This window comes from Aphidius gifuensis, linkage group LG4 (genome assembly GCF_014905175.1).
Source record: "Aphidius gifuensis isolate YNYX2018 linkage group LG4, ASM1490517v1, whole genome shotgun sequence".
Lineage (NCBI taxonomy): Eukaryota > Metazoa > Arthropoda > Insecta > Hymenoptera > Braconidae > Aphidius > Aphidius gifuensis.
Window position 1 is genome coordinate 20,975,672 of NC_057791.1, and position 24,269 is coordinate 20,999,940.

The 24,269-nt window shown below is 23.6% G+C and overlaps 2 protein-coding genes across 4 annotated transcripts; one reads left to right on the forward strand and one right to left on the reverse strand.

The window, feature by feature from the left end:
- Positions 1 to 2: 2 nt before the first annotated feature.
- LOC122855608 (solute carrier organic anion transporter family member 74D) lies at positions 3 to 20,566 on the reverse strand. 3 transcript variants are annotated; one of them, XM_044157101.1, is made up of 12 exons: positions 20,462 to 20,566; positions 19,767 to 19,973; positions 5,810 to 6,188; positions 5,363 to 5,733; positions 5,059 to 5,279; positions 4,824 to 4,964; positions 4,613 to 4,735; positions 3,463 to 3,627; positions 3,184 to 3,379; positions 2,718 to 3,109; positions 2,512 to 2,640; positions 3 to 2,440 (listed from the first exon to the last, which is right to left on the reverse strand). In XM_044157101.1, exons 3-12 carry the CDS (start codon positions 6,125 to 6,127, stop codon positions 2,268 to 2,270), a joined length of 2,229 nt encoding a protein of 742 aa, XP_044013036.1. In that variant the 5' UTR covers positions 6,128 to 6,188; positions 19,767 to 19,973; positions 20,462 to 20,566; the 3' UTR covers positions 3 to 2,267. The 3 variants fall into 3 exon arrangements, with proteins under 3 accessions (XP_044013036.1, XP_044013035.1, XP_044013034.1); XM_044157100.1 differs by lacking the exon at positions 20,462 to 20,566 and having other exon boundaries at positions 19,767 to 20,287; XM_044157099.1 differs by lacking the exons at positions 19,767 to 19,973; positions 20,462 to 20,566 and adding an exon at positions 12,327 to 13,032.
- Positions 20,567 to 21,454: 888 nt separating this feature from the next.
- On the forward strand, positions 21,455 to 24,269 carry LOC122855612 (secretory carrier-associated membrane protein 5). Its single transcript, XM_044157107.1, has 7 exons — positions 21,455 to 21,862; positions 22,242 to 22,526; positions 22,609 to 22,672; positions 22,735 to 22,863; positions 22,936 to 23,194; positions 23,263 to 23,380; positions 23,455 to 24,269. Exons 1-7 carry the CDS (start codon positions 21,806 to 21,808, stop codon positions 23,614 to 23,616), a joined length of 1,074 nt encoding a protein of 357 aa, XP_044013042.1. The 5' UTR covers positions 21,455 to 21,805; the 3' UTR covers positions 23,617 to 24,269.

Consider the following 24,269-nt stretch of genomic DNA (forward strand, 5'->3'; position numbering starts at 1 on the left):
CCTTTTTCTTTTTTTTTTAAATGTATAAACAAAGTACAGTATTTATTATAATTTAAAACAATATTATAATAATAAAATACGTAGGATTAACACACTCTTGAATCAGTCTCAATCCTTGAATTAATAAAAATTACAATATTTTTATGCTTCTTCCTTTTTCTTAATAACAATACTTTTTTTTTTTTTTTACAACATCCTTTAGCCACTAATTCAAAAATAATTTCCTTTACGTATATTTGTTTTTTTCAATGTTTTCGAAGGTACATTAGTGATGCATTTTTGTATCGACAAAAAATTTAATAATAATTATTTAAAATTTTTAAAAAACACTCAGCCAGAATTTTTAACTGTCTTTTTTTTCTTTCAATTAAAATTTGATAGATTATTTAAAATATAATATAAAATAAATTGAATTACATAATTTTTTATACATGTTAAAAATATTATTAATTATTTCTTAATTTTGTAATTAAAAAAAATGATTAAGAAATGAAAAATATATTTTAATTTTTTTTTTAACTTATTACGAAAATAATATTATGCAAGTTTTGCCTAATTATAAGTGTGCATGTATTTTTTTTTTTATTTTCTTTTTATTTTTTTTATTAATTGATATTATTTTTTAAGGACTAGCAATTATGGTTTTTATTTTTTTCTTAAAATATATATGTATTCGAGAAACATGTAAATTGGCATTGAAGTTTTTCCTTCTCGTTTTTAATATTTAATATATTTATCACTATTTATTATTAATATTATCAATGCTTATGTTGTTGTTGATTAATTATTATGACTTATTGATCATATGATATTCTAAAATATTTTATAGTGAAATTCTGTGATGCATAAACTCTTCAAGAGTTTTGAATAATAATAAAATTTGTTGTATGTTTTTTTTTTCTTTAATATTTAATAATGACATTTAAATTGTTCAATTTATTTTTATTGTTAAACTTTGGAACCATTAATTTTAACAATGATAATAAAAATATTTAAATGCTCAATTATATAATAGTGACTAATATTTAATTACGGCAGTGTTTTATGATGGTCAGACTTTGTTTGAGAAAAAAAAAAAATCATTGTAAACATTCAAAATTGTAAAAAAGTTATGTAAAAAAAATTGTCTATAATTATTATCAATTGATTTTTAAAATATTGGTTCCGCAGTATTTTCGTTTTCGTTAAGTATTTATTCTTTTTTTTTCTGTTTTAATTTTTTTTTTTAGAAATTAGTTTGGTAAATATTATTGTACTATTGTATTTACAAGTGCAGAAAAAAATGTATAATATTTTAATAATTAATATTTAATTATGGTTACTACGTATGAGCAGCCAGCAGTTTTATAAAACTTGCAGTACTCTAACAATCACAATTTTATCAATATATAATAATTATTTATGAAAAAAAAAAAATAGTCACACGAACAACAACATCAACAACAATAACAATAACATTTGGAGCAGTAGAAAAATTCATCATAAGTTAATGCTACTGCTTTTTTTAAAACGGCTTTTATCAAAACTTAGGAGAACGAAAGTAATTTAGTATTTTCCACACTAAATTATAATAGAAAATGTTATTCGATATAATTTTTTTTTTTTTTTTTTTTAAATATCAATATGTTACTTGCCAATTATTTTCGTTTTTTTATATCTTAATAGTTTTGTTGTATTTTTTTTATTAATTACAACTTTTCTTGTACCCGTAGAAAAAAAAAAATCTTAATTTTTTAAAAATTTTTAATCAAAACTGACATGTTTTGTCGGTAGCACCGTTAATCTTAGGCTTTAAAAAAAATTATTATTTTATCGTTACTGATGCACGTTGTTTTTAATTATTAGAAAAATTATTTAAACTTTTTTTTTTTTCTAATTAACTTTCTCTGCAATCAATTGAGAGTAAAAAAATAAAAAAATTTATATTCTCATACTCACAGAGGTGAATAATTATTCTTAGTGGCAATACTTATATTTAATAATTATTATTTATAAAATAGATACTATTAAAACTGATGAGAATATAATATATGAGTAGATATAATTACGTAATTACCACTGTAGCTAAAATAATAATATAATAATAATATAAAAGCATGAGTGTCACGTACAGTAGTTAATTGAGCTCACTTGCATTTAAAAAAAAAAAAACTACTATATTATCGTGTGTGGTTTTTTGTTTTTATAATAATATTAAAATTATTATTATATATTTTAAAACTATTTTAGATTTTTATTTCTTTTTGTTATACGTACGTGAAAATATTTTAGAGGTAGCTATTATCAACGACCTGAGCCTCTTGAGACTTGAGGTTTTCCATTTCTTCAACAGAACCTGCCTCACCTGCTGTCGGTTCATCAGAAAAATTAATACTTCCTGCCTTGTACCATACAACAAGATCAACCATAAATGCAAGCAATAAAATACCACCAGTTGTACCTGTACAATAATAGTAAAAATAAATTATAACTTTTGTTTTTGTTTTCTTTTTTTAAATTAAATTAACATACCGTGGAAAAATGTTCTAAATATATCTGAATCATATAGCCAACATGCGCCTTGTTCACCACAAGCATATTCCCAAACAAGACATGCTGAATCAACCACAGCACCATAAACAATTGGACAAGGTACATTTCCTGTTGATTATTACAAAAAATATTATTAATATTTTGTATAATTTAAATAGGATAAATAATATAATTATTAAATTTACCAAATAAACCAATTGCAAATTGTATTAAACCCAGTGCCATTGCTTTATCTCTTGGATCAACACATCGTAATATTAACAGCATTGAACCAACTTCACTTGTTGAATGTATAAATACAAATACAGAAAATAGTATCATATAAAGCCAAAAGTTACTACATTCAAGAGGACAATAACCATTTGTTGCTGTGTTGAAAAATTCTGTAACTGTATCATTTGATCCAATACATTGACAATCATGATACGTTGATATTTTTCCATCAATCATTGTAAAATTTGAACATCCTGCATGACAAGCTGAGAAATATGTTTTTTTATCAGCACCACAAATTGGACTAAATTTATTACGATCACAATCACAGCTTGCTTCACATGTTGGCTCAAAACCAGCTATTCTGTTAATGAAAAAACATTAAATTTATAAAACATTATTTATTTATTAATCATTAAAAAATTATAGTGTATTTACCCAATTGAATTTGTTGATAAACCAGCAAAATCATCCATTGGACATCCAATAAACATTAAAACTCCCATACCAATTCCATAAGCAACAGCAGTAAATGCAATCCAACCAGCAACAAAACGAGCATTTGGTTTTATTCGAAGTATGAAAATTCCACTTATTATTATACCAAAACCCATCACGAGAATTCCTCCAACACCTATATTAATTTATCAAGTATTTATATTGAGTAAATTTATATTTAAATTATCAATAAATATTGAGTAATAATTAATTAATTACCAGAAACCATATTGGCATGATGAGCAGGTAAACGAAATTGTGTTTCTAAATATTTTGGCAAAAATGTATAAAGTCCAGCAATTGGTAAAATATGTAAAACACTACTTGCTGTTCTAAACATGAGAATATCATTTTTCAACAATCGTTTAACAGCTTTAGGAAAATCTGTAAATAAATTGAATTATTTTATTAACAAAATAAAATAAGAAACATTATTTTCAAAAAAAAAATAATCACGTTGTTGGTTGTTTGGTTGCATTCTTCATGTACTTGATGGTGTTTAAGTGGAAAATTGAAAAATGTGGTTTCAAGTATATATCTCAAGACTTACAAAATACCACAATACTAAAAAGGAACTTTTAAACTCATGTAAGTATATAAAAGTCGATTGTATGATATGAGAGGAATGGATAAAAGACTACATACTTCATTCCATTGGTTGAACTTGTTTTAGTATAAAATTTATCTTTACGATTATCATCATTTGCTAGAGATAATACAATATTTTATTAAAAAAATTATTATAAAATTAAATAAATATAAAAATATTTAATCAATTTAAATTACTAATAAATAAATAAATGAAATAACATAAGATGGAGAATAAATCCATCTTATTTTCATTTTTTTTTTGTTACAGTAAAAAAAAGCGAAAGGAAGAAAAAGTAGAGAGTTGAACATTTTAATCGTTTGGCAATCTCTATTTGGAATATTTCCAGCAAGATATTACAGAATGTATAAATAAAATAATCAATTGGTATAATAGAATAAAAATAACCGAGGTGTAGTTTAATACAAGAGACAACTGACAAAAAAAAAGAATAAAAAGATAAAACAACAGAGTTGTGTGTTGTTTTGTTCTTTTAAATTTTATTGCAACAGCACGATTTGACCATGAACTTGCTTTGCAATTTGCGACTCGGTCAGTCACAACATAACATTATTATTAAGCCGATCCAACCAACGTATACCAAGGTCAAAAGAAACATATGTTGTTGTTGTAGTAGTAGTATCATGACAACAAGATTTATCCCTTTTATTTGTATCAATAATTCACAATGACAATCAACTACAACAGTGACTTGGTTTTGTGATATTTATCCTTATTTATTTGCATAACGAAAATATTAAAAATAAATATGTGACTCACCACGTAAGCTAGGTTTTTTTGAATCTTCAATTTTTGGCTGTGATTTACTTGATGGAAGACGACTTGGAAAAGAAAACATGGCAAGGCTTACTAGCATTAGCATAGCAGATATCAATACTAAACCTGAAAAATTATAAATAAAAAAACCATAAATATTTAAATATGTTGAATAAAAAAAAAGACATTCAATTTATTATAATGATAAACTGACCCAACCACCAAGCACCAACCCATCTCAGATCATTTGGTGTAATTTGTGGATCAACTGAAAGATCAGCATAAAGCATAGTACAAACTGATCCAAGAATAAAACCAAGAGCCGGTCCAAGAATTCTAACACCAATTGTAATGGCTAAAAGAAAAATAAAAAAGAAAATTGAATAAACAATAACTTGTTTTTAAATAAATAAATATAAAAAAATAAAATATTTTATTTATAGATTTACCAAAATACAAAGGACTCTCTCGTGAAGCAACATTGTCATCTATATAAGGAATTCCAAGTGTATAAACTGCTGTTTGTCCCATTCCTACACCCAACAGTGATACAAAAAATATACCCAATACAATTGCTGTTATTTTACTATGAATTTTTTGTTCATCTAAAAATTCACCATTACAATATTCAGGTGAATTTTTATTAATTTTTGTTGGACCAATTAAAAATCTAAATAACAAAAAAAAAAATATATAATAATTTAATAAATATTTAATAATTTAATGAATGGTTTATTAAAAATAAATAATTACTCATTTGTTTCATTATTATTTAGTTCATAAAACATGCATAAATTTTGTGGAACTAAATCAGTTGTATTTTGAATTCCATCATCACCAACAGTTGTTGATAACATAAGATTTTGATGCATCAATTGATCACCAAATATAAAATGAGGTAATGAACATGTAAATGAGCTTACAGCAAATAAAACCATTCCCCAAGCAATCCATTTTGGTCTATGTCCTTGACCACCATAATATGTTAGCAATAAAGATGATCCAATTTGTCCAATTTCAGTTGCTGACATTATTATACCAGTTGTTTTTGATTGTATTTGAAATAATTTTTCAATTGTTGTTATCACTGATACAAAATATGTATAGTACATACCTTGAAGTACCTGTTGTTTGAATTTTTATATTTAAAATAATTACTGTAATTTATTTAAATGAAAATTGATTTTTATATTAACTTACCCATGTTAAGCAAAATGTTACTAAAAATGCTTGTTTTGTAGCAAAAAATTGTAACCATTTTGGACGACATGGCCCCCAGCCACATGATACATCAATATCATCATCAAATTCAGTATGAAAACTTGATTTTTCATCATTTAATGGTAATTTTTCATTTTTACCATTTGTCATTTCTAATAATTTTGTTTTTGGTAATTTACCATTATTATTATTACAAATGACATTACCATTTTTTCCATTATCTATTTTATCTGGTGGTATTATTGTCATTCCATCAACTGTACCATTTGTTATAACAACTGTATCTTCACCAGCCATTTTTTAAATTTTGTTTTTTTATATTTTAAATATTCTTTGAATAGTTTATTGTTGATAAAATCTAAAACAAATAAATACAAACATTGTAATAAATAATTTTGATACAATTGAAAGTTATTTTGAAAGTGAAAATTTTATCATCATCATTTTTATCTTGAAACAATATTATTGCACATATCTTATGTCGTCGTCTTAATGAGAATATTATCTTTTCAATATATATATGTATATAAAAATCATTTCAAGTTTTTATTTCATAGTGTTGATAAATAATATACATGTAAGTTGCTAGACTTGGTCTAGGTCGCCTTTCACTGTCCCACTGACGGGGCTTATTAGATACACCACCAAGTTACATTTATAATATACAAGTATTCCTTATATTTATTTATGTATTTATTTTTTTTTTTTTCGTCTGATTTTAAATATATACATATATACTTTTAACATGAACGCCTTTCTCAATGCCAAATCGTGTTCTACTAAATTTTTTTTTTTTTCTTCTATTTATCATGACAAGTATATAGTTATATTAAATACTAATTGAAATAGAAAGTGCTAATTATAATGATCATTATATTGTCTAGAATATTATTTTTCATTAAAACAAAAAATTGTTCCAATTATTTATATATTTTTAAAAATAATATAAATAAAAAAAAGCTAATTATCATGAAAAAATAAATTACATGATATTTAGCTGGTTTTTTTTTTAATTATTGAGGACAAGGCAGACTTGTTAACTTTTTTCTATATCCCTTTTTTTATTCCCTCATTTATTTATATTAATTAATAAATATAATAATAATATTAATAAAATTAAACACACTGAAATTGTGTGGTTTAAATTAATCATTAAATTCATTGTCGCTAATTAAATTTAATAAAATAATCATGATAATAATCATGTAATAGATACATTCTAAAATAGACATGAACAATAATAATGATAATAATAATCATATTCAATTGGTAAATAATTCTAGTTGGACAATTTAACCTTTTCATTTGTAAATTTAAATGCATTATTTAACTATTTCATGCATGATTTGTAACCATTTGCATGTTTTATATTTTTTTTAAATAATTTTATTTTATTAAATAAATAGATAATTGAGCTATTATAAAATTTAGGGTCAATGTATCTTGAAGATAAGATATATCTATTCTAAAACCACGTGTGTATAGCCACTTTTAGGCAATTGATAAGTTTTTTTTTTATGTAATTTTTTTTACATGCAATTATTTTTTGACATATTATTCAATTATTATAAAATACACGCATGTAATAATAAATTAGTCTTTTATATTTTTATATACCGCAAATTGTGTGTAATCATTTATATTTTAACACCACAATATTTTTTAGTATAGTATCTTTATTAAATATTAAATATTATTAATTTAAAATGACTTTATTTTGATATAAAAATAACAAACTAATATATCATCAAATTGAAATAATAATTTATATATAAAATAAAAAATAATAATAAAAGTCGGACATTAATAAACATCAAACACAATGATTATAATAATTTAAAAAAAAGAAAAATTGTGCAATTCATTTAGTTCATTGGTCTATATACTTTGAGCAAAACGAGAGTGAATATGATGATGATAAAAAAAAAAAAATTGTAATATGTCAAGTAGAGTGAAGCAGAGGGTCGATGAGTAAAACTAATAAAACAAGTATTACGTAGTACGCAATGTACATATGTATACCATCAAATAACCGACAAAGCCAACAAACTACAATGACGACCAGTTAAAAAATATCAGCCAACAGTAACCACCACCAGCCAACACACAATTTACAAACCATTGAGACCTGACCTACTTCAATGCGCTTATTTCTCTTCTCTTCTCTTCTTTCCTCTCTATTTACATATAAGTAATTGCAAATAAATATATATATATATTTATATGCACACCCTTTTCACCTCTTTTTTATACATGCATATATATATAGAATAAAATAAAACACACATCCAACTTACTGCATCAGCACAGTGCATGCAATATGTGATCGTTTGCATTCTTTTGTTTATTTTTATGTATATATATTATAATAATAATAATACATTATATATTACTTTGACTCGTCTTTATGTAATATGCTTACATGTATTACACTATACAACAATTATGTTTATTCATTTTTTTTTTTTATTGTTATTTTGCATCACATGTTCCATCATAAACTTACTGTCAGTTGAAAATATATTGAAATGCATTTTTTTCAACCCTTTCTTTTTTGCATGGTAAAAATAATGATGATAAATATATGCAGTTTTAAATAACAACCCTTTTTTGATGTTTTTTTTTTATTTAATTAATTATCAACAACGAATTACTGTTTTATTTTGTATTTATAGAATTGACAATTTATTTATTTAAAAATCCAAGTCAGCTATTGACAGTGTAAATATATTTGAATATGATAATTATTTGTTAAATATATTTATTAAAATGACGTCAAAATTTTCAATGATTTTAAAAATTTTAACGTTTAAAAAAAAATATATTTATTTATAAAATATTATAATTTTAATAAGTGAATAATTGTTGATTAAATAAACTATTATGTCAATTAAAATAAATATATATTTATAAACAAGTTTTATATTTTTATCAGACCGGTATTTTATATCGAAAAATATATTATGCATATTTCTATCTCTCTTGATGTATATATATTCACTTTTTTTTTTTATATTTTTATCCTACAAATGACATAGTAATAACCCACATATTGCTGATATCTATTATGGCTCAAACAGGTGTACAACCTACTGATCATTATGATCATTTTTATCATTATTATATAATGCATAAAAATGCACATGCAATATAGCTGTGGGTACTCTATATTTCTTGTAATAATAAATTATTTAAAATAAGTGTTATTCAACTGAATAATAAATTTTTTTTTTTTAATATAATTTTAAAGACGCAATTTTTAGTAGTCGTTTACAAGTATAATGTGTATATGATGATGATCATCGTCATGCGGCTAAGCTATATACAAAGTCGTTTACCTCTGAAAGTTATTTGGCTCTCTACTCTTTTTTTCTGCACATGATTGTGAGTATATATAGATAATAAAACACACACACACACCCAACGTCTATCATTGTAGAAAAAAAAATAAATAAAAAAAAAAACAAGAGTAAACTTACGAAAAATAAAATGTTGAAAAAAAAAGAGGAAAAAATTTTTGAACAAGAAGAGTTTGCACAACGACAGAGAGCTCGCGCGTATCTGTTTTTTTTTAAAATTTTTTTTAAGGCAGGGTGTGTGTATATAGTAAAAGTAGATATTTAAAAGTGTGTATAAAAATAAAATAATAAGCTGAAGATGGGTAAGTTGATGGTGTGTGCAGAAAGGTGATGTGTATTTGTAAATTTATCGGAGCAGTTTGTCGTTGTCGTTGTTGAGTAATTTGGAGGTATAGCTAAATTATTGTGGGTATAATAAAAAATTAAATAAATAAGTTCATCTTTTATGTAGAAGCAATAAGCATGCGTGCTGCATACGTAAATGGTTCCTTTGGTCAAAACTGCCGGACGCATTTTCAAGGATGAATCGATATGATCGGTTTTGCTTTTTTAATTTTTTTATTTTTCGTCTGTCTCTCTGTCTTATTTTATTTTATATATATATGTATATATTATACTTTAACGTACATAGTACTACGACTTATATACAATTTATATTTAATTTTTTTTTTTTTTTCTATACTGCGCAGTTTTTGATTCTTTAAAACATCCATATATAAACGTACAACTGGTTGGACCAACTCAAAAGAATTCACATATAAATATTAAGACAAATTCCATTTGAATGAAAAATACTCCGAGTGGAAATAAATATTGATTGAAAAAAAAAAAATTTATATATGTAAGGAAAAAAATTATAGCAATATGAGGAAAAAAATCACAGCGAAAAAAATAAAAAATTACATCGAAAAAAAAAATTACAGCTGTGACAATAAATCGATAAACTTAATGAAAAAAAAAATCATTCCTCACCCTATTTGTCAACAACTGCATCATTCTGCATTTCGAAAATTTATTTTTTCTTTTTCCTTTTTTTTTTAATTCACAAAAAACATGAAAAAAAAATTTATGCATCGAGGATAAAAAGGTACTTTTATCATACATCATCATTACATACAACAGTCTCGATCGAAAAAAAAATTTTAAAAAAAAATCTACCGCTCAAAAAGAAATGGGAACACCCAGTGGTACTCATTTATAAAATTAATTTTTACACTTTATAATACCCTAATTAATTAAATAAATAAAAAAAGTGATTAAATTTTATGAAAAAATAATTTTTTTTTTTATCTTAAACTGCGATATTGTCAATTGATTACATAATATACCGATAATTATATTTAATAAAAAAAAAAAAAAAATACAAGTTCAATGACCCAAAAAATATATATAAAATATTGAAAAACAAATTTAACATATTTTTTTTCGACAAAAATTTCTGTATATATTATATATTTATTACATTACACGGTTCATTGAAAGTTTCATATTTCATACAGTGCCATTTAATAAATCGTAAATTATTTTATTTTAAACAAGGTGTTTATGACATCTTAATATATGCAAAGTAAATTTTATAATAAAATTTAAAACAATAAATTGAGATTGTAAATAGATAAATATAAATATGAAAATAATATATCTAATAATTGAGAGAGCAAGTGGTATTAAAGTGGTATCAGTTTACATCTAAATTGGTGTCTCAAGTAAGCCACAGACTGGAGAAAGTGGAAAAGCATATCGTATTTCAAATTTATTATACACCTTCATCGACATGCGCTTAATTTTTACTCTCAATTATTCCATTTACTATATGCTCAATATAATATTTATCTAAATACACATGTAAAACTTGTAAAAAAAAATTCATTTCAATAATTAAATTCGTCATTATATAATTTTATTATTTTTATAAATAAATTGTTTATTACATATTGAATTACTCAAATCAATTGAGGGAGAGAAAAAGAAAAAAAAAAAGTGTTTTGACTGGTTAAAAGTTCAATTGATAAGACAAAATAACAAGCTGAATAATTTTATATAAATAAATCTTTAATTACTTATTGAATCATAATGTTATTTTGATAATAATATTTTGGATCAGGTTTATAAATGTGTGTGTGCGTGTGTGTAGATATTGGAATTGAAAAAAAATAAAAAAGATTCAACAAATTGGCAATCCGGGCATGTGTTAGGGCTCCAAGGTTAAGAGGACGATCTGAGACCTTGAACTTGAATTTAAAAGTCGAAAAAAAAATAAAATAAAAAATTTTAGGCACGCCAATTCATCCTAGAAATATAAGGTTGGTCAGTTTCTATATCAGGGAACCTTTCGCAGAAAAAATATCAATAAAATTTTTTTTTTTTTTGGCTTTATTAATACCAGACTTTATTATCATTTAAAAATTTTATGTAACGTGTAATTATTGCAATAATTTAAGTAAATAAATAATAAAACAAAACAGTAAAATTAATTGTACGAAATAACAACGAAAATCCGGGTCAAAGGTTCATATAAATTATACAAATTTAAGAAACATACTCTGTAGAATTTTTTTTTTTATTTTTAAACGAACGTCAATGATATCTGAAACTTTCATTCATCGGAATATTCATAGGACCATTTAAATTTTGACATTTGCATGAAAAAAAAAATGTTTAATTTCAGGTGTAACGGTAGAATATATTTTTGGATTTTTTTTTTTATATTATCGCATCGCCCACACTATGAAGATTTAAAAAAAAAAATATCAAATAGCCAAAAAAGGTTCACTGTATAAAGAAGATTTAAGGTAAAGGAAACCTTTCGAATTGAAAAAAATATTTTAAATTAAATTCGTATATGCAAGATGAGTAAAATTATATTATTAAAAAATATAACGGATATAAACACCCACAAAATATATTCGAGGATACAACATCATGTCGTTACGCCTTTACAAATTTTTATAAATATTTTTTAATTGCCATATTTTGTATATGTAATCTTGGATTATTGATTTTTTTTTTTCGATATTATCTAACATGACATTTGACTTTGTTAATTCGTGTTGTTAATAATTTAAAGTAAATAAAAGTTTAAAAATTACGACGAATTTATGATTATAAAATTTATAGAGTATAATAAAAATATATACCTGATGTTACTTGGTGTTTTGTCTATTTTTTAATGGACATTTATCTCTGAATATTACCGCACGTGTTGAATATATATATTAAAAATAGAACACGCTTTTTTTTCGTTAATATAAAGCGACTTTCGGTGTTGCTGGTGTGCGCAGCATCAGTTAATTATTTCAATACAAAACCCAATTAATTTATCAATAAAAACATATTTTTTTAAATTAAATTTTCATTGGTATAATATATATAAACGCACGTGATGATATGCCCTTTTTTTCAGTATGAAAATAAAAAGGAAACGACACAAAATTTTGTCGTTAAAAACACAGACACACAAACACGAGTGAGAAAAAAAGAGCGACCGCGATAAATTGCAATCTTGTATTGATATTAAATACGAAAAAAAAAAAATTATAAATTAATCAAAGATAAATATAATAAATCAACACACACTTATGCACTTGCTGTCTATTAGAATATATTTCAAAAGCTTGCTTGATTTTAATAATTAAATTTTTAAATCAATTGCAAATTTTACAATTAAAAAAAAAAATAATTGAGTAAAGCAATAATGTTTTTTAGGTGTCGTTTCAAGTGCTGCTATTTGGGATCAATGGATCATTTACCAAAAATTTTTATTATAATAATATATTGATGATTATTTTAATGATTAATGGTGCTCGCGTCTCCGCGTACCGAGCGCGACTGAGTGACGATACTTGGTGCAACGAGGGATAATACTTGGTTTATGCGCGCGCGCACATTTTTTTTTAATTTTATTTTTATTTTAACAAGCATCAAATGAAACTGAAATGCGTTTAGAGAGACTTGACTTTTAGCTTTAATAGTTATAAAACTACTATGTATAGTTTAGTCAAATATGAAAGAGAGTTACAATCTATTTATCTAATTAAGTCTCAGCTGAACAGCCAATAGTTTTATCAACAATCAGCACTTCCTAACAATTGAAAAATATATCAAGTTTTCTCCAATATTCATTGGATTCACTTGGAATTATATTATTTAAATTTCTTCTTTACATTTTTTTATCAAGAAGAAACATTGAATAAATTTCTTCAAGATGATTTAAAGGGTTAATTTTGTTGTTTGTTGGTGAAAGTATATATGCTTGATAAATTATTTCGAAAAAATTATAAATCAATTATTTATATAGCGTGTTACACGAATATCACAATAAATTGGAGCAACAATTTTTTTCTCTTTTTTTTATCTCTCTTCAATTTCACTTTTAATTTATTTACTTTATTTTTTTACTTTACTCCGTGATATTCAACTTGAATTGAGAGTTGCATTCTGCAGGCAAAATGAAAAATAAAAATATAGATAGACTGGAAAAAAATGAAAAAAAAGAGATAACAATTTCGTTGGACCAAACCGGTGCATCAACAGTAGAAAAAATAAAAAGGACCGGTTTAAAGATGCAATTTTTTAAATAAAAAAATAAAAAACTATTCAAAGATTCTTCATCACAAAAATGCAGCTAAAAAATTATACCATTATTATTTATTTTTTAGAATGCATCAGCTTGGATTATATTTTTTCGAGAATAAAAAATATTGAAAATGAAAAAAAAAAAAAAATTAAATTACAATGCAGTAGTTTAATGCCAAGGGCATTTTTCATTGTAGTGAATATAAAATTTCAAACAAAAGTGGGTATAAATTATTGTGATTATTATAATTTTTTTTTCAATTGAAATTACACATGTCTGTGTATAATATTTATTTAAAAATTAAAAAAAATTTTCAATAAATAATACATAGGTATTGGAGCACGTGTCACGTATTTTTATATTACAGCATCGGTTACACCAAGTTTCACACGCCTGTAGAAAATATTTACTGGCAAAAAAAATAAAAATAAATATATAAAAAGATTATTTGTCATTGGTTAACATTCATGAACGAGAGTCAAAGAAGTCAGCTACCATTGCGAGAAGAATAATCGACATAAACCGTTATGTGAATGTAATTTGAATTTTTTATATTATTTACTCAAAGGTTGTAAAAGAATAAAAAAAAATATATATATTAAAATTTTATATTTACAATATTATTGTTATTTAAAAAAATAAAATAAATATTTTGAGAAAAAAAAAATATAAAAATTACATTCGCGATTTATATAAAAAAATTTAAAAAAAAAAAAAATATTTTGCAAATTATATAAGTTACTGATATGACATTAAACAAGTAATTTTAAATAAAGTACATTGACTTGGTGATTTAACACTGTGCCAACACACGTGTTTAAATTTTACCTCAAAATTGAAAAAAAAAAAAAAATTAAATATTGATACACAAAAATATGTGTTATTATGAGACATTAAATAATGATAAATGAATATGAAAAAAAAAAAAAAAATTATATGGATGATAAATAAAGATAGGAAGAGTGTAATATACAAGTTGCATTTGTTGTCATTATTATCATCAAATAAAGTATTGCAATGTTGTTTTATCTCTCAATTAAAATATGTTATTATTAATTAAAAAAATGAGTATATAATAAATATACCAGGAAACAGTTAACAATTATTATTATTATTATTATCGTCTGGCCCACATTGTGCTGACTTCGAACCCTCAACAATTTGTATTATTATTATAAATTATTTTTCACCATTAACACAAGTTAAAATTAAAGATAAAAAATATGATAATGCAACACTTTGATCTCTCGTTTGTTTGTTACATTTATGTGTCAATAAAAATAAATTGTTGATATAATTTTTCACCCTGATAACTCAATCATCAACCCCAATAATATATTTTTATTTTTTTATATTTAAAATACTTGATAATAATAGCATTAATACTAATTTTTATTAATTAATTTATAGCCAAATAATAAAATTATAAAAAATAAAAATATCAGCAGTTAAAAATGTCTAAAAAAAAAAAAACTTGTTAATAATAATAACAACGTGATGATAATAATTGAATATTAAATAAATGAATGATAAAAAATTGTAAAATAAATAAAGTTCAAGGTTTTTTTTTTTCAAAAATTAAAATAAGTTTTTAAAAAGTCAAAATTGTATGAAGAGACATTTATAATAGCAAAAATAATATTGATATTTGATAGTGGTAGTATGAATTAATATAAATATATATTATCCAACCTTGACCTTCACCTTTCCAGTATTTTTCTTTCTCTCTTTCATTGGTATTTTCGTATTATAGCTATCAGCAGCAAGAACACCAACCCAGCCAGGTAAAAGTCACTTTTACTTTCGTTTAAACTCATAAAATAATATACATGTCTTGATACTTGGTGACTTGAATAATATTTAAAATATATACCGGAAGTTTATTATCAAAAAAAAAAAATAATAATAAGCAATTCAATTTATATACTTGTAATTTTTATCAGTTTAAAAATAAATAGTAAATTGTTGATTTTAATTGACTAAATTTTTCAATTTAGCATTATTGTTTATCTTAAAGTTTTTGATAGAAATTTAAATTAAGAAAAATATATTTTATCTTTTAACAACGATCCATTATCATTTGAATATATTGGTTGGATCTTTTTTTTTTTTTTTTGATTGAAAATCGAGACATACTGACCCAGATACATTAAATTTATTTATAACAAAATTTCATCTGGTCTTACAATTATTTGAATCAGCAATAATAATATAAAAAAAAAACAATATTCAATTCAAAAAATAATTCAATATATATTGGACAAAATCAGTCTCTTCTTTTTATTTAGTTTTTTTTGTTTTTTTTTTTTCTGTAAATATATTATTGATGCTGATCGCAGTCTGACTAACATCCGGAATCTAAATTTGTTTGTTTTTTTTAATTCAACACTTTCCTTCTACAAGGGAGTAAGAAAAAAAAAATAAAAAAAAGTCATTGTGTCAAATAATATTGGAGGTCATTTGGCAGATTTTATTGAAGCAGTGACAAATTACTCACTGATTTAATATGACCAAAACAAAGGGTAAAAAACATTTCGAAAGAGAGTAGCTTCAAATAAATATGAGAAAGTATGTGTTGCAAATTTGAGATAACCACACATATATAAAAAAAAATCACAAAATAAAATGGCGTATGACCTTGTCTCTGACGTTGTAACACAACTGTCTAGACAAATTTCAAAAAGTATTTGAGAATCATGGCCAAGACCTGTGGGCCACCTATTCAATCAAGTTCTCCAACTCGCAAATAAATATAAAAAATCAAATTAAAAAACAAACACAACAATAACAAAAATATTGTGTCAAAATGAAATTTAATTTTTTGGGTCAATTATTGGAGCAATCGATAATTAAAATATGCCAAATATAATAATTGCAAAGTCCAATTTAAAAGGTCAAGGACAAATGGATAAAAAGGATAAACACCTGCTGGTGATGCTGATGTTTAATATTTAATTCGAAGGTTCATCTAGGTCAAAAATACAATCTCATGATTGACAGACCCAACTCAGCCCACAAATTATATGTTTTTAATTTACAAGTAAAAGTCAGCAATAATTGATCATAAAAACATTCAAAAAAAAAAAAAAAATTGACTATTAAAATCTCAGATTTCTTGAATGGAAAGTTTTTTTTTTTTATAAAAAAAATATTTATAATTCTTTGTCAAGATAAATGTTTAAATTAGCCTCAATAAATAATAATTATACATAAAAATTTATTTTGTTTTTATTTAAATATAATTATTTAAATTGTTTTTTTATATATACATTTAAATCATAAATAAAATAAAAATTAAATCAAGAAAAATATATATAATTTTTTGATGTTATCAATTTTGTTATTTGTTATTTTTGTTTTAAATTAAAAAAATATAAAAAAAAAAAACTCAATAATAATTTTCAAATTATTTAAATTTATTCGAAAAATTATTTACTCGTGCTAGAAATATAATAAAAAAAAATTATGTTATAAATATAGATAAACTAAAATTTCAACTTTTAAATTCCAAGAAAATTTTTTATTATTATTTTACTGATCTTAGTGCGTCATATATGTATTATGCAAATCTATCAAAGATAAATTCAAGTCGAAAATTTATGTCTCATCGTGTGTGATCAAAAAAATAACATTCAAAAAAAAAAAAAAAATCATTCAAACACCATAAAAGCTATAAATATACATTAATTTTATTTCAAATGAAAAAAAATAAATAAATTTAAAATAATAACCGGTATATCACTTGATGGATTATTTGTCTGAATGATTTAAAAATTAATAACTAATTTTTTAGCCAATAAAAAGAAAAAAAAATCTATGAATTTTTATAATATATCTGTTGTTGATGGTGATGGTGTTTAATATACTCGACTTGATAATTTAAACTTTTAATATTCCAATCTTGTTGTCACGTACAATCAGTCACAACTTCCTCATTCCAAAGTACGTGAAAAACCACTCAAGATTTTATGATTCTTAACAATTGTTGCATGTCTATTTGTGTTATTTTATCTATGACATTGTATTTATAATAATTTCACCTTTCAATCATTGATTGAATTGAAAATAAATATTAATAATTATGACTGATGATTAAAATAATTGATAAAAATTTATATTTTATTGATTCCAACAACTACGACATAACTATCTATTCATCAACAGCACCAACAACAATAACATATTAATATATTTAGACATCAAGAATCGATTTATCATTTCAGCAAATTATTACTCAATTGTGTGTTATTGTATATTATATTTATTATTACATGTAGAATGTATTAATAAATAATAAAACATCAAAGTTGTTTGAATATTATCGTGTGGGAGAAAAATGACAATGCACCAAGATGGCCTCGCGCTCGTTACTATTAATGCCGGATGATGATCATCATCATGATTATAATAATCTTGGTGATATACTATTTTTATTATATATAATTCAACTCGTAAAAAAAATATTGTACGTATTTATTGTTAAAAGAAGATAATACTCATCCATCGTCAAGCAAGTGTCTAATTTATTTTTTTCGTTTTTGTTTTTGTTTTTTTTTTCGAATTAAAAAGTCATAACTGAGATTGACAACAAGTGCATTTTTTTAAGCTAGATTTATTAAATAAATTCACGCACACAGACAAATTTATATTTATATTTATAAATAATTTAACAGGTCTCGATGAAACTTGTCAACAACCATCACGCGTAGAAACAACGATCCATAAGAATAAGTATTATATAATCATGATAAATAAAATAATAATAAAAAGAAAAATATAATAATTATGGAAGGTTTTGAAAATCAATAATTTTTCAAGTCACTGACCTTTATTGAGGTCATCAACATCATCCCCATTAACACGCAAACTCCCCAATCTATATTTATGCCAAATGTCGAATGTTGTTTTTTTTTATTTAACCGGAATTTGCATATATAAATATAAATTTTTTTGTAACTTTGTTTTGGTATTTTTGTGATTGCCGAAATTAATTTTCTAAAATGTCTATAGAATTTTTATTGACGATTTTTGGTAGTATGTTTTATGATGGTGACGATAGTGATCATAGACTAGTTTTTTTTTTTTTTTTAGTTTTTGTTTTTGTGGAAAATACTGGCTTGTAGCTATTTCCGTATAACTTGGGAATATTAACTGAGCATGCGTCAGTTGTAAATATATTTTATTAAATTAAATAAATAGAAAAAAGTGTGAAATATTATTTGACAATAATTGTTTGTACTAGTTGTCGATATAATTTAATAAATGATCTTTGAATTTAACGTGTCAGGGAATAATGAGAGTGTAATTTCGATGAAAAAATTATAAATATTGATTAGTTACTTCAACTGTTTGTATAACTCTAAAGCAATAATTCCAACAATTTAAAATTTAAGTATTTTAAATAGAAAAAAATAAAAAGAAAATTTAGTAAAATAAATGCATGTTGTGTAGTTGACTTTCTAACGCCTTATAATATGAATAATTTATTGATACAAATTTCAAACACAGACCTACGTTCTAGCCTATCTATTTCAAATTATCTTGCTTAGAATGCAAATCGCATAGTTTTTCAACTCGACGAATACATAATACCGCCAATAAACCTAAATGCAAAAATTTCTGGATATGCAATAGGTAAATGCAATACATATATTTTATCATGAATAACAAATTTATTGATTTTTTTAATTTAAAAAAAAAACCATAATTTTGTCATAAATCAATACTAATTATTATGAATTATTTAACGAATCAATAAACTGAATAAATAATAATTTTATCCAGTAGTCGTTTGATGAAATATGTATCAAAAAAAATAAATATATATCAATCGTAATTAGCATGTTATTGAGAGACTAATTTCACAATAAAATATTGTAAAAATAAATTTACTTTTCAACAGTATTAAATTGATTCAGTAAATTTGAGCAAAATAAATTATTCCTTTTTGTTAAGGAAAAAATTAATAAACAATAATTTTAATAAATAATATTTATGTTACCTTTGATTGATGTTACTGATGAATTTTTTTAAAATCACTTGGTGTTGTCGACGTCACAAAAAAAAGCTCCAGAGCTTGACAACCTGGACTTTTTTTTTCGTCGAGTTGAAGAAGCTCGTTGCTTGTCTTCTACTGTTTTTACTGAGCCAACATATGAGACACGTCGTCGCAATATTATTGCGCAGTAAATTGTTGTTAAACATACACCTGATAATAATAACAACAATGGTCCAATTAATATTGTTGCTTCAATTATTGTATTTATGTCAATGTTTAATTTATTTGTGTAAATATTTAAATTGGTTAATATTATCTTTAGAGACTGAAATAATGTATCGCCAGTCGTTCGACCATCACCGCAACATTCAAACGACATTTGACAATTTAATAATAATAAACTCTTGATTGGACAATTTTTTCCTTGATAATTATCTACTTTGTTTTCCTCTTAGCTAGTAGATCTTTTTTATTTCTTATGTTTTTTTTTTAGATTTAAAATTAGCACGTAAACAAAAAAAACTAAAGTAAAAAAAAATATACACACACACTCGCGCGACAATGATGTGTGCATAAATTTTTTAAAATGTCGGAGTGTGTCATGGCGATAGAAAAAAAGCGCGAAAAGACTTTGATAACAGTATTGAGCAAAAATTTTCTATTAAAAATGTTTTATGAAAATTGGTTAATTTATTTACCTCATGAGGTGAATCAAATTGGTCATCAACATGTTCAATTGAATGATGACAATTATTATTATCAAGTGACTTTGTAGACAAGGATTCTTTGATTATCAAAATTTTTTTTTTTTTTTTTTCTATTTGCTCTGACTGAAAATGAAATTATTTTTGATATTAATAAATAGAATAAATTATTTTGTCATATAAGGATAATAAAACTCACACTTGTAAATTTTCATGATAATCATTTCATAGTAGTTAAAGTTGTTCATTACTTTTTCAGCAATGTTGCACAAAAAAGGAGTAAAAATCTACGTCCAGCTCCAAAATCTATAATTTAATCAAACAATTAATTAATATTTTTATTGAGTAAAATAAGTAAAACTCAATTGTTTATTGAGTGCACACAAAAAAAATAAATACATACTTGAATTTATAAAAAATCTGTAGTCAATAATTATATTAATTAATCTAATTAGTTATTACTCAAATATTTATTATCAAACAAAATAAATAGCAAAATGGTAGAGAAAAAAATATATTTTTCTTCAATTGAGGTTATGTTAATGTACTTTCTATTAAATTTGCAATTATACAACAAATATCACGATATTTTTTTAATTACTCTAGAGCTATCATGTTTTTGTTGATAAACAAAATTAGATAATAATAATATGAGACTTGTTTACACTTTTTTTCAACACACAAGAGGAAAAAGAGAAAATGTTTTTGATAAAGACAGATGATGAAATTTATTTTTGAGGAAAACCGCAACAGTCGCTAGTGTCCAACACACAAAAATAAAATGGCGGTGGAAAAACTGTATATTCAAATTCATAATATTAATTTTTAATTATCAAATTATCTATTAAAAATTATAATTGTTTATTTAAAAAAAAAAAATCGTATTTAAATAATAATTAACTAATTTTTGTGAATAATTGCATAATTAAAAATAAAATAATTTTCATGACGTGACCATTGAAACTTTGACTATTGAAACGTCAAAAACAAATAATAATAACAACAAAAGTTGATGAAAATCATGTGTCAAATGTTAGTATATTGGTGAATCGATCAATTATTTTAAAGATAAAAACCAATCAATTATACCTTAAAATATTATTATTATTATTTATATTTTTCTTATCAAGATTGATAAGTGGTGAATCAGAACAGTAACTATTGCCACGTAAAAAAATATAATCTTTGAGTTTGCCAACCAATGATGTTGAACGTCTGACAGTTAACTTGTCAGTGAATTACATCAACTAGTTATTAATAAAAAGTTTAGATAGCTGTTAAAAATATTATTCATAAATCCAACTGATAAGACTACATTTGAGGAAAAAAAAATTAAGTATGTCTGGTTTTGAGGAAAATCCATTTGGCGAGCCAACTGTCAACGATCCATTCTCGGTTAGTTAGTTTATCATTTCATATGTTTTTCATGTAAATTATTTTATCATTGACTGCAATCAGTAGCCTAATTAATGATAATTATATGACGACTTGGACATTAATAATTTTTAGATTTTTAATTACTAAATGATGAATAAATATTTCATCTTTCAATTATAATAATAATAATAATTATTATTTTTATTATTATTATTATTAAACTTTGATGCTTCTACCACAATGTTATCTTGTTTTTATTTTATTTCTTTGTTATTATTTTCATGCATAGCTAACTTGTGCCACGTTGTGTAAATTGATAAATGAATTTTCTTATTAAAGAAATACAATTTGTAAATAAATTAAATATTAACCTGGGGTATTTTTTTTTTTGTGAAAGGATCCATCAGTTAGACGTACACCAGCAGCAGCTGTACCACAAAGTGGTATCGAAGATTATAATCCATTTGCTGATCCACCAGTTCATGGAAATGCACAAGGTACAAATTCCCAACAAGTACGTGGTGCATCAAATCCACCAATGTATGGTGGTGTTGGAGCAACACAACAACCTGCAACATTACAACCAACTGTTCAAGAACCACCACCATTATACACACGTAATCCACAACAAACTGTTCCTCCAAAACTTTCACCAACTTTACAACAACAACCAACATCACAGGTTCAAACTAATTAAATTATTATTATTTTATTTATCAATAATAATAAATATTGATATTGAATATTAAATTTAATTTATTTAGCCACAAACTGGAGCAGATTGGAGAGCTAGAAGAGAAGAAGAAATAAGAAATTCAAATTATTATCGTAAGTATAATTTTTAAAAAATAATATTAATGATAATTAATTAATTGTTATAAATATTATAGCTGGAAGAAATAATTGGCCACCATTGCCAGAACAATGTTGTTTCCAGCCTTGTTTTTACCAAGATATTGATGTTGAAATTGATACTGAATTTCAAAATATTGTTCGACAATTGTATTATCTTTGGCTATGTAAGTATTTGTAATTTATATATTTATAAATTATTTATTATATGTCATTGTTACTATTTGTTTTTTTTTCAGTTCATTTCTCTGTGTTGTGTCTCAACTTGGTTGGACAGCTTGCAAATATGTTGATAACAGCTGATATCCAGTCACTATTGATGGCAATTGTTTGGATATTTATATTAGCACCATTTTCTTTTGTCTGCTGGTTTCGTCCAGGCTACAAAGCATTCAAAACTGACAGTTCAATTAACTTTATGGTTTTCTTTTTCATGTTCACATTTCAATTAGTAATAACAAGTTTCCAAGCATTGGGATGGAGTGGTCCAGGCATTTGGTAATTATTAATAATTGAATTATCAATATGTAATATGTGATATTTAATTATATGTGATTTTTTTTCAGTGGCCTATTTTACATAGTACCAGCTTTTAAAGCTTCGAGATTCTTAGGAGTCATGATGATACCAATTACTGCAGGTTTTTTCGTATCAGCATTTGGCATGTTTCTCATGTTAACTAAAGTGAGTTAATTTAAATTAATTCATTATTCAATATTTTATTGATTTAAATTATATTATTTAATTATTATTTTTAGGTTCATAGAATTTATCGTTCTTCAAGTGCAAGTGTTGCTAAAGCACAGCAAGAATTTACAACTAATTTTATGCAAAATGAACATGTTCGATCAGCTGCAAGTGAAGTTGCAACTAATGCTATTCGTACACAAGTTTCAAATGCAACACAACCACGATTTTAAAAAGAAACAAAATTTAAAACAAAAAAATTATCTTATTAAGACTCGAGTCTGATTTTTATTTATATTTCTTTCATATTTTTTAAGAATTCATTATTATGATTTATTAAGCTATTTTTTTTTTTTCTTTTTACACCCTTGAAATATTTTTTTTTGTTAAATTGTTATTTGAATAATAAAAAAAAAAAAAATACAACAAAAAAAACTAGTCTGTCATAAACTGAAAATAAAAATAAATCAAGTATCAAATGTTTTAATATTAATAATTATATGGCTCACATTGAGACTGCGTTTTTCCATTGAAAATAATATTTCATTGACTTCGATAAACTATTTAAAAATATATTAAACAATAGCTATTTTTATTAATATTATAAATTATCAAAAAATAATAATTATATTTGAAATATTTGGTTTATTTGCATGACCAATATTTCATTAACAATAAAAATCGATCGTTATTTTTGTATAGTCATTTGATGAAAGATAATTACGAATGAATTGATGATTGTGTTCTTTAAATTTGTCATTTTTTAAATAATGTGTATATTTAATTATTTAAAAAAAAAAAAAACTGAAATATACATTGTATATACATTTATTCTATGCTACTATTAAAAAAAATGAAAAACAAAAAATCATGATATATAAAATTA